Genomic DNA, 12,758 nt, shown 5'->3' with positions numbered 1-12,758 from the left:
CTAATTGTTTGTTGTTGTTTGTTCTGTTGTTCTTTGAGGGTGTATTTTATTTAAGTGTGTGAATGACAATGTTTGATCTTTGAGTTTACTGAATAAAGTTAATGTTTACATTTCATATTTCTTGACAGTAGCCTATACTGCACTTTACTATATTTAATATCGCCTGTTTTTGACAGTTTTTGCCTGTTTTTGACAGAAGGCAAGAATAGTGTTCCTTGTTTAAAATAAATTTTGTGATTTGACTTCATCTGTGCCTTTTTTACATTTAATATTTTCTCTGCAAGTGTGAGTAGAAGCACCTTGTTAATTTGAAATAGAAAAGACAAATATAACCTACTGCATGTTAGAGCCAGGATAATATAGATATATCGAAACCGAACCGTTACCGTGGGCCAAAAACCGCGATACAAACCGAACCGTGGCCAGACTGTACCGTTGCATCCCTAACACACACACATACACTCATACTCATGCATACAGGCATAATGTGCTATAGTAAAAACACACACACATATACACACACACACATTTGCACTCATGCATACATCCTTGTTTATTCACACACTAATAGACACACATATCTATATGCACATTGGCATGCACACACGTGTGTGTGTGTGTGTGTGTGTGTGTGTGTGTGTGTGTGTGTGTTTCTTTCTACGTGTTTGTCCTTTTCTATTTCTGCTTTTTCAGCTTTCTGTTTCCGTTGGGTGTGTGTGTGTGTGTTTGTGTGTTTCAGGTGTGTATTTCTGGAGTGAAACATCTTGACGCTCTCTCTCTCTCTCTCTGTGTGTGTGTGTTGTCAGATATTACTATAACAAGAGGATCCTGCATAAGACTAAAGGGAAGAGATTCACCTACAAGTTCAACTTCAACAAACTGGTGCTCGTCAATTACCCGTTCATAGACATGGGATCTACAGGTACACACACACACACACACACATACACATACATACTGTACACTCACACATACTCTCTTTCACACACACACACACATACACACATACACACACACACACACACACACTTACATACTCACTCACACTCGCACACACACACACTTACATAGTCACACTCACACACACACACACACACACACACACACTCACACACACACACACACACTTACATACTCTCACACTCACACACACACTCCATGCAGTGCCCAGGGCCTCTCTAGCTGTGTTTGCATGTGCATATGGGCTTTGTTTGGGTTTTATGTTAAGTGGTGTGTGCGTGAGGGCCCAGATTCTCAAACAGGACAAGACTTATTTCTCTCTCCCCCCCTTTCTCTCTCTCCCCCAGCTGCAGGTGTTCCTCAGAGCGCTCCCCCGGTGCCCAGTGGAGGTGGGGGCACACACACACACTCTCACACACACTTCAGCTTCCCAGCGTCGGCGGCGGCGTGTGACCTGGCGTCCCCTGCCGAGGCCGAGGGGCGGAGCCCGGGCATGTTCGGCACTCTGGGGCGTCGCCTGGCGCGAAGCTCCGCCTCCGACTGCAGCGATGGAACCTCGGGCAACTCCGAGGTGGACGAGGGGGTCAGCGGGGGCCCAGAGGAGCGCGAGCGTCTCCGCGCCGCTCTGCTGCACCCGCGCCTATCCCACGAGGCCGTGCTGCGCTCTGTGTACGGCGGCGGTGGTGGACCCTCGTCGGGTCACCCTGCGCGTGGACGGCCCCCGCCGGCCGAGTCACTCTCGCCGTTCCCCGCGTCCCCCCTCCCCGCGGGGCTGCTGCCCCCGCCCCCCCTGTCCCCCGCCCTCTCGCTGACCCCGTCTGGACAGCAGCTGGCCTACAGCCCGTCGCCCTCGCCCCTGCTAGGCTCCTCCCACTTCTCCTTCAGCGCGGAGGACCTGCAGCGCCTCCTGCAGGCGCAGGCGCAGAGCGTCTACAACTACCACCTGAGCCCCCGCGCCTTCCTCAACTACCCCCACCTGCTGCTGCCCCACCACGGGGCAAACGCCGGCCGCCCGCCTCCGCAGCGCTCACACCCCGCACCCCCCCTCTCCCACCCACACACACTCTCCCACGCACTCCAGCTGGGCGAGGACTACACACACGCCACACACAACACCCACGCCACACACTCCTCTCCCTACAAGTTCAAGCTGCAGCCGCCGCCACTGGGCCGTAAGATGCGCGAGGGGGGCAGGCAGAGCTCGCTCTCTTCCAGCTCCACGTCCGGCCTGGGGTCATCGCTAGGGTCATCGCTAGGGTCATCGCTATCCTTCGGCAGCGACCTAAGCTCCGCCTCCGGATCCGGACTCGTCTCCCAGTCCTCGTCTACGGGCTCCCTCAACAGCGCCGGGCTGCCCAAGATCAAGGTAGTGTAGTCACACACACACACACACACACACATACTGTACACACACACACACACACACACACACTCACACACACACACACACACACACACACACACACACACACACACACACACACACACACACACACACACACACACACACACACACACACACACCAGGGTTGTGCAGTGCGACATACCAACGTAGCACTGGTGCGATACAGTTTTGCTTATGGTAATACAATGCATTCGTGTGAGACTGACAGGGAGGCTACACCAATTACCTTCTACTGTGATCAGTGCAACTGGCTACACCAGATTTGATAGCGGCGCGTATGTTAAAAAAAAATAGACCCGTCTTCTGTTTTTGCATTTTGTGAGGAGAGTGCTTCAGTTACGCGCCCGGTGTAGGCTCCCTGTGAAATGCTCCCTGTGAAACTCAATGTAGGCTACTTTGATTTCAACTTGGTAGTTGTAGTCTACGCGATTAAAAAGCAAGTCTACTTGTTTGTAGGCCTAGTATCCAAACAATCCAACTCCAAATCAAACAACACCTTGCAAATTAGTGATAGCTATGTTTAGCCTAAAGCGAAAGTATCCTCCGACCGGGCCGAAGTGAATTCAGATTAGGCAAGCAGAGGTAGAAGTTTGTGGCAATCGCCTTGTTGCTTTGAACTTTTAGTTCAGTTTAAAATGAACAACTTAGCGTAAACGTGCTAATTACCAACCATTTCCAACAACGATGTTTTTTAATACTTCAAAATAACATTTGCTAAATAAACCTTACATTTTTTAGTAGCCATAGGTGTGTAGATTTGAACAAAATCTAGTTTGGTTCTTACCGGGGCTTTTACTGCCTGAAATATCCGTAAAATCCGAAATATATTTTGTTTACCACGCTCGGAGGTTAGTGCTGGGCTGGTGGGTGCTTATTCTCAACCTTTCTCAGGCACATGAACGGCAAATCAAAATTCCACTGGAGCTCCAAGCGGATTTGTACACGCAGCCTTACAACACTGTTAAAAGCTCTTCGAGTCACGGTAAAATGTAATTTTTGGTACATAGCTAATTTAGATAAATTATGGTGTGGGTGCTTGCGTTTCTTTAGGAATCCGCCGTCACATGATCGGTTCCGAAAAAACCTTTACGACACTTTAATTACGACTGCGTTAGCCACAGATCTTCAGTTATCTTCAGTAAGGCTACCTACTGCGTATGTAACAGTCTAGGGATGCATTTCATGAGTGCACTGTTTAACATGTCAGTTAGCACCACTAGTTAGATGTAAAACGGTATTTCACTCGTGCAATGACAATAAGGTTGAATGTACTCTAATCTAAAAACTTAGAAATATGAACTAAACGTGAATTAAATCTTAGTGGAATAAGATCTTCAGCACATCTTCTACTTATTCAAAAATAAATGAACTGACTTCCAATGCATATGTATAAGTAAAATTAACAAAAAATCCATGGCATGACCAGTCTTCCTGATACCCGTTGAAAAGTCGAACTGCATGGAACTGTCAGGGATTGTTTTTTTGTTTTTACAAAAACACAACAACCAAATAACATCATGCTGATAGATTTTGAGATCTTCTCAAAATATATAGAAGATATAGATCTTCTCAAACACTATGTAGCCAGGCGAGATGTTTGCAACTACATGACCTTTTATCAATTCAGTTGCAGTAGGCCTAGATCCCAACCACAATTGATGAACTGTGATGAACTGTAGGGTACTTGTGATTGTTTTTAAGAGATTTTAGAGATTTTATATCGATGCTACAGATTTTGTGGCTGGTGCTACAAAACTTTTACCCTCCGTAGCACCAGTGCTACTTGCAAAAAAAGTTAACGTACAGCCCTGCACGCACACACACACACACACACACACATATATCAGACTCCTGGCTGTGTTGACGTGTGTGTGTGTGTGTGTGTGTGTGTGTGTGTGTGTGTGACCCTGCTCTTTCCCTGTTTGGCAGGTGGAGCCCATCTCTGACATCGAGTCGGAGGAGGAGGTGCAGGTGACGGATGAGAGCGATGAGGAGGGGGATGAGGATGAAGACTTCAAGCCCTTCTCCTCTTCCTTGCAACAGCACCACCTTCATCATCATCATCATCAGCACCACCACCACGGGCACCATCATCATCGTCCTCACCTTGCATGCCAGCCCCATCGCCATGCCAACGGCAGCGCCCACCCCCCAGCACCTGAGGAGGACCCGGACGAGGAGGACGTCTTCAAAGCCCCCGCCCCTCCCCTCACGCCGCTCCGCATCGCCCCCCTGCCCCCCCTGAAGAGCGAGCCGCTCGACCCCCCCCTGACGCCCGCGACCCCCCCCGCGCAGGGCCAGTGCATCCCGCTGAAGCTTCGCTTCAAACGCCGCTGGACGGAGGAGCAACGCATGGAGACCAACAGCGTGGAGCAGGACGACAAGAAGCTGTGCAACACTGGAGCGAGGGATAGAGAGAGAGAGGAGGACGACAACAAGCTGTGCCCTGGAGCGAGGGACAGAGACAGAGAGGAGGAGGGGGGGCAGGAGGAGGACTTGGAGGGCCATCCTCATCTCACCCCCCCCTCTGTCCTCACCCAAGCTAGAGGAACCACAGACCTGCATCGGGCTACAGCACAACTCTCTCTGGAGAACAGGGACTACTAAACACACACAGACACACACACACACACACACACACACACACACACACAGCAGCTCTGAGCACCACGATACAGCACATCCCTCTCTGGAGAACACAAACTACTGAACACACACATGCACACACACACACACACACACTTACATACTCTAGCTGTGGAGAACAAGGACTACTGATCTGTCCCACACACACGCACACCCGCACACACAGATCAACACTGACACCAGAGGATACTCTGGGCAATCTACTCTCAACCGTCAGTTCACACACTCCGGCTCAGATAGCTTGCGTGCGTGCATGCGCGTGTGTGTGTGAGTATGAGAGAGCAGTTACTGGAAGCTTCAGAGATCTTGGAGATGGCTCGTCCCCCCACCTTCCAACACCTCAGGAGTCCTGATGCTCGACTCCTGACCCCTAACCCTGAAGTTGACCCAACCCCCTGACCCTAACCCAACCCCCTGACCCTGGGCGTCAGTTTATTTTTCTAAGTGGACTTGACTGTAAAGTGCCTGGACCCTCTCACACCGACACTGAGAGGCTACCATCTGGTGAAACACTGTCCCCTACACAAATACACACAACACACACACACAACACACACAGACTCCTGCTTATGTGCCTTGGAACGTTTGAGAAGCATCAGAAGAGAACTGCAGCTGCACTGCATGAGTTCCACTACACAGAACAGGAGAACACACACCCCACACATACACAAACACACACACACACACACACACACACCCTGCACACACACACACACACAAACCCCGCACAGAACAGGAGAACACACATCCCGCAACTCTATATACACACACACACACACACACACTCACTCACTGTCTCAGGCTACACACTGCCCCCCACTGGATTCTCACCAGGGGAGAGACTGGGATTGGACAGCTGACCAGTCTCAAGGGGAACAGTTGAACATGGTTGTAGTGGAGGCGGGAACACCCTGATCAGCTGACCAGTGAAGAGGCTGTTGGCTCCGCCCATTAGCCCTGTAGACTTTCCTCATGTTAATTAACCACACACACACCACCTAGAACGCTAGAACGCTAGATAACGCACTGGGCTCCAGAACGTACGCAAATAGCACCGCCATATTAGTGGAGGCACCAATCACCAGAGGCCAATGGAGGAACAGGTGACTCTGATTGGAAATGACACAGGTGTCTCTGATTGCCCCCAAGTGTTGCCCGTAGACAGTAAGGTGTTTGCCCACACCACACCACCATGCACACCACACACTCCTCCTGTCCCACCAGCATGGCAGATTCGACCTCTGACCCCAATCTCAAACCCAGGGAGGATTCTGGGAAGGGTAGTTCATCTGTCTCCTATGCCTTGTTTTTATAGCATGTGAAAAATGGACCCAAAAACATAACACATAAACAGACTACTCCATATGTAAACAAACTGCTCTTTCATAGATACGTAGAACTAGAACTAGTTCTCACTGCGAGGGAGAACTAGAGCATTTATGGGCTGAACCATTCAGGGGTTTTGGGGTGGTCTTTTGGGCAGAGCATATGGACTGAACCATTTCAGGGTTTTGGGCATTCTGTTTGGGTTTCCTGACGAGATCCCAGTCCACATCAGCAGAGGAGCTGGAAGAGCTCCAGAGAGAGGAGGTGGTCGTCTTGCATCGTCATCTCTCTCTCTCTCCCTCTCTCTCTCTCTCCATCTCCTCTCTCTCTTCTCCTCTCAGGGTCAGTTTCTCCTACTTGTCTTATGCACTCTGGTCTGACCTGTCAATCATGTTTGTTGCCGGGGGTGACGACTCTGAAAACATTCTCAGGCTGTGCTTAGGTGTTTCTGTCAGATTTCCCACACACACACACACACACACACACTCAGGTTGAGAGTGTGGGATATACACACACACACACACACACACACACACACACTCAGGTTGAGAGTGTGGGGCACACGTAGGTTTCCTGATGCCACCTATCACACTCACACTGTTCAGAAACATTGTCATTGATGTTTGTTATTATTCTTATTATTGTTGTTATTATTATTATTATTATTATTATTATAAGCCCCTCCCTCCCGTACCATGTGGTTTTGACCGTCTGGTCTGGTTCATTGTCTGCTGTGTGTCCTGTTAATATGAACCCAGCGGTGGCCATGGCAACGGCTGATGGACAGGCATAGGGAAGGGCCTGTTTATTTTGTAATGTTACTTTTTGCTTGATCTTGTACATTTTTATTTTCATTTGGGGGTTGTATCATGAAGAAGATTGTGTTGTTTTACTGTGTACATTTCTCTCTCCATCCTTCTCTCTCTCCCCATCCTTCTATCTCTCTCTCTCCATCTCCCTTTCTCTTTCTCTCTTTTTAATTTTAATACCTACATGTTGTAACATGACTCTTTCTTTGTGTTTTTCCAGACGTGTTGCTGTAATCAGGGTTCATTAAAACTGGCAAAAACCACTGAACTGTTTGTGTGTGTGTGTGTGTGAGCGCATGTGTGACAGAGAGAAAAAGGCCAAAGTATCCTTCAGATGAAGGTGGTCCTACTCTCCAAGATACTCACACACACACATGCTGAGTGTCTAAGCTCAATACACACACACACACCACTTCCTCTAGTGTGTGTAGTTCTGTCAGGGATGTGTGTGTGTGTCACAGTCACATGACCCTGTTGTGCCACATCCGCTAGTGTTTATGGGAAAAGCTATGTGGGGAGAAGTGTGTGTGTGTGTGTGTCTCACACACACACATTTACACTCTTTCTATCTCTCTCCCTACCTCACTCAGACTCACACACTCTCTCTGACACACATACAGACTTTGTTTCGCACACACATAAACACACATATCGGAACTCCCCCTATTACCATCGGTCCCGTATTTCCACCGTCTTGCGTGTATGTGTCACTTAATATCCATTTCTATACAAACCAAGACAGCGGACTCCTAAATAAACGCAACCACCAACACCATAGGTGTATCTAAATGAGCTATGTACCAAAAATTACATTTTACCATGACTCGAAGAGCTGTAAACAGTGTTGTAAGGCTGCGTGTACACAACCGCTTGGAGCTCCAGTGGAATTTTAATTTCATGACGAAAATTCTCAGTTTAACCGTTCATGTGCCGTTGAAACGGTGTAAATAGGCGACCCATCAGGCCAGCACTATAACTCAGAGCGTGGTAAACAAAATCGGATTCAGGCAGTAAATGCTCCCGTTAAGAACCAAACCAGAATTTGTTCAAATCCACACACCTATGGCTACTGAAAAATGTAAGGTTCATTTAGCAAATGTTATTTTGAAGTGTTAAAAAACATCGTTGTTTTAGAATTTCTGAACAAAAGTGGTGATAATTGGGGGTGTTAGAATAGGGTTGTTGTACACTCTAGAAAACAACATAAGCACTATTTCCCATTGCACACACACACACCTGCACCATTTCCCATTGATCTGCTGTATAAAACATTCTAAGGCCAGTGATGTCACTTACTCAGAAACACTGCTGAGGTGAACCTGACTCCTGTGCATGGAAATGCTGCCACCTGCTGGTGGGTTAGAGAAGTGCCCACTGTGTAGTGCGCTTTGTGTCTCGTCAGAGATGTGTGCAGCTGTGTAGTAGGAATCCTGCAATCCTGACCCCATCTCACACACACACACACCAGGGTTACCTCACACAACCCTGCACACACCTCTGAACCCATCTCACACACACTCAAACACACACTAACAGTGAAAACCCTGCACACACCTCTGAACCCATCTCGCACACTCAAACACACACTAACTCTGAACTCATCACACAACAGTATGTGTGTGTGTTCAGGTATTCAGGACATACTATGGATATCAGTATGACTCCAACCAGTTTACACACACACACACAAACACATACGGCGTGTGAGAGAGAGAGCTCTCCAGCTTGAGCAGTGACTCATGTTGCTGGAACATACACCACGTCCAAATAAACAACACCAACACACTGACAAATAACCACACAAACATAAACAACACCAACACGCTGACAACACAAATATAAACAACACCCACACACTGAAAAATAAAAACATGAACACCCACACACTGAAAAATAAAAACATAAACAACTTTGAGGACAAAATGACTGAAAGTGGAAACGCCATTAAAACATCACTAATAAACATCACCATTAAACATCACCATTAACAGGCATAAAGAGAATAAACTTAAAGTTCTGTTTTACACAGTTGTGATTTTTAATAGTGAACCTTTACGTGATATAGGCCTACCTGTCTTCAGCTGCCTTTTGGTGTTTGTGAAATACACATAATACACATTATGTAGTGTGATTTATCATATGGTGTGACACAAGGGCGAACTGCCAACCTGCGTTCGGGAGAAGTCCAGAACTGCCGACCATCCGACGGCCGTCGGCTGCCTGGCTCAGTGCCTCATCGGCCACGTAGGGTTACTGCCTCGCTCTCCACATAAATATGCGTCACTCCGGTTAATCAGTATGCAGCACTCAGAGCTATCAGTATGTCTACCAATTATCATTGTCATCCAAAAAAGTAAACATTTGCGCCATCGCGTTTTCAATGATACAGGATAGGCAAGATGATGCAGCCTTTATATTTCACCCCTCTATATGGTTCAGTCTTGCTCATAATAGCTTTCGCTTGTAAAGCGCATTAGAATTGAATTCCGTGCATGCAGAACAGTTCATGGAAGAACTTGGGATAGGCCTATCAAAAACGAAAAACAAGGCAATAGAAAACTGAGTGGGAGAACAGCGACATTTAACCAGTTTTCCCCCAAAGGTAGGCTATAGGCTATTAAATAATTTTACCCCTTGAATAATTTATCGTAGCCTATCTTGTGTTTGATGCGACTCGACCTACCCCTTATCCAGTTTTAGACATGATGCTAGAATATGAAAAAAATGTTTTTAAAAGGAGCTACCAATAGGCATGCTTCACATAGGTATTAGGCTACCGTTTTTTTTTTTTTCCCATTCAACAAAGGGGTAGGCTACGTATTCATAAAACATTGGCAAGACACAACTGTAAGAGCTTGGGCATCAATATGGGTCTTAAACTGCTTAAAGTAAATAAACGTTGCACATACAAACTTTCTTTACGAGAGCTGTAGCCTTTCTGGTATCTCATAATTATGACATAGTATCTCATAATTACGAGATAATTATCTCGTAATTACGAGATAATTATGATTTATGACACATTTCCAGCTTCCTACGGTGGCACATTGCATTCACATCACACAAAAAAATAATCAGGTTCTCATAATTATGAGATAATTATCTTACTCTTTGCTTTGGGGTTGTTGGCGATTTGACAGGCTTATTTTTCATGCCACTTAAAGACATGTTAATCTCTCAAAGTACGAAAGTCATTCAAAACAGGAAATAAGTAGGAAATATGTGCTTTCTTTTATTGAAAGGCTGTTTAGATCCTCAGCACGGTTCCTATCCTTATCTCATAATTGCGGATTATCTCGTAATTATGAGATAATTATCTCGTAATTATGAGATAGTAATTTACATCATTTTGAAGAGCCACTGCATATCTGTGTGTGTTGGCGTGTTGTTGCAAAATCCGCAGTCATTTTATGCAAGCAACTTAATATAAACGTTGCACATACTTAACTTAACTTTTTACCCGTGTAACCTACACTGATCTAGTTCTGCCAAAACCCTGCTATCCTCACTGGTAGCTTACAGTACAGTGCTGTGTGGGAGGGTGAGTGGCTAGCGGCGAAAGCCAATGTGTGCTTCTTTTACAGATATATTTAACGATATATCTTGCATTTCTTATTCAAACAACGTCAAATTTTGCACTGCACTTACTCATGCCCGTAGCAAGACACCTGCGCAGTTTGAGTCTGACAAACGGTCAGCGAGATATGCGCGCCACAGACATTAGGACACACAGACACTTCTTGCTTTATAGATAGATAGATAGATACACTAGGCCTACATACAGTCTCACAATAGCCCCTTTTCAAATTAAAAGTCCCCATAAAGGCAGAATATTACATAAAAGCTACCCCTGCCTTGCCTACAGACTAGAGCAGGGGTTCCCAAAGTGGGGGTCGGGACGGCGAGTGGTGGGTCGCGAAATGATTTCCATAAATCAAATAAATTTGGAAAAAATAAAATTCTGAAAAATTATGACTGGATAAGATCACCATTCACTGTAACCACCGCAATTCATCTGTCAGTTCTGGAAGTTCTGGAAGCAAGTTCTGGAAACTTGGCAGGATTAGCTATATTTCCCCCTCTGCTGGAGAAATTGTGCATTATGCTATTTCAAACTGTGGAAAAAGGTAACGATAAAGCACATGAATTTGTTTACAAGCTAGCGAAACAGTTAGCATAAGTTTAGCAGAACAATGTGGATGTTACAAGGTAAGAAACACGAATTTCTTGTTTCTCACTTCTCTTTCCGGGACGGTAGTCTCAATGTTGCAAAGTTGGTTTTCCGCCTGGGGACGCTAGGGGCAGCGGGGAAAGTCACCATTTTCACCGGAACAGGCCATTTACCCATCCAAATGGTTGAACTTTGACCGCGGCGAGCTGTAAGTCGTTGGTATTTTGCGCAGAGCCCAGTGACAAGCACAACAAAAATCTTTGGGATGTTACCTCAACCAAGAGCAACCTAGCGGCGAGCGCAGCGCATACCGTGTACAATGTGATAGCCCCTTTTGTATGCTCTCAATGGAGGCACGGTAAAAGGACAGCAGCAGTCTTTGTGTGATGTTATTCCTCCTGAGTATTCTCAGGAAGTACTTTTTCAGCAGCTCAGAGGAGTTCACGCTCCAGGATAAGTCTTCCTCGATATGGACTGCCAGGAAGCGAAGTCTGCCATCCTCTCCATAGTCCCCACTGATGATTAATGGTGGGATCTCTGTTTTCTTTCTCCTGTAGTCTATGATGAGTTCTTTGGTCTTTGAGGTGCTAAGGAGCAGGTTGTTGGCCCTGCCCCATGTTGACAGCCGCTGTATGTAAAAATGAATATGAAATTTATTGAAAGATTGAGGACAAATGCCTTACTTTGATGAAGAAATATACTGTAAAATGTAACACATTTGCACAAGGAAATGCTAAATCCTGATGAAGTAATGATAGAAGATTATGATACATTGACTCACATAAAAAATATATATCCCATTATAATTTTACACACAATAACTTTCATGTCACACCATACCAGGGGCGTTACTGTGTCTTCAATATTGGGGAGGGGGAGGCAGGTACGGATACTATACCTGGAAAATGTCGTAAATACATTTAAGTAAAAGGACAATTTATTCACACTTCAACAGAGAGTAGGGCCTATGCCTAAAACACGCATGCATGATCTGTTATCTTACCTATTATCCAGACATCTGCATGAAAACATTTAACTCACAAGGAAAGTCTTAAAAAACTGAGATTTAAGCCTATCCAACCAGATTTCCAGTTTAGTGGACAATTAGCCGCAATACGTGTAGACAGTGGTTCTGCAACTACCATTATCACACTGGTGTGTTTGAGTGAGAGCCAGGTGTGTTTGGTGTTAATATTATTTATGAATATTAACACAGTGGTCATATTGTAAAGGTCTGACAGAGAAGTTTTTGCTTTCATAAATGGCCTGCTAAACACACAAGGTAAGCTCGTTTACATAATGTCCGTCGGAAATACTAGGAGGGGAGTATAGCAGCCGGCTAAGTTCGGAATTCGCGTGTTATGGATCTCGATGGGATTCATGTTAACGAGGGATAAGCTCGTCGTGTCATCACGAGCAGATGTGACTCTGATTCAAGAAC

At 46.0% G+C, this 12,758-nt stretch overlaps 1 protein-coding gene across 3 annotated transcripts in view; it reads left to right on the top strand.

The window, feature by feature from the left end:
- erfl3 (Ets2 repressor factor like 3) overlaps positions 1-7,414 on the top strand; it is a 40,145-nt gene extending 32,731 nt beyond the window's left edge. For all 3 annotated transcript variants that reach the window (XM_076280612.1, XM_076280611.1, XM_076280610.1), the window contains 3 exons: positions 807-922; positions 1,308-2,326; positions 4,295-7,414. In XM_076280612.1, the coding sequence (XP_076136727.1) occupies positions 910-922; positions 1,308-2,326; positions 4,295-4,972 (1,710 nt within the window). In that variant the 5' untranslated portion in view covers positions 807-909 and the 3' untranslated portion in view covers positions 4,973-7,414. The remainder of the gene's footprint in view (positions 1-806; positions 923-1,307; positions 2,327-4,294) is intronic.
- Positions 7,415-12,758: the final 5,344 nt, after the last annotated feature.

The sequence above is a fragment of the Alosa pseudoharengus genome, unplaced genomic scaffold, assembly GCF_046254945.1.
Source record: "Alosa pseudoharengus isolate Yale_2024_CS ecotype anadromous, Long Island Sound unplaced genomic scaffold, YU_APseudo_1.1 YU_APseudo_1.1_scf_12, whole genome shotgun sequence".
Classification (NCBI taxonomy): Eukaryota; Metazoa; Chordata; class Actinopteri; order Clupeiformes; family Clupeidae; genus Alosa; species Alosa pseudoharengus.
Note: the sequence above shows the minus strand (reverse complement) of the source record. Positions and strands in the feature narration are given on the sequence as shown.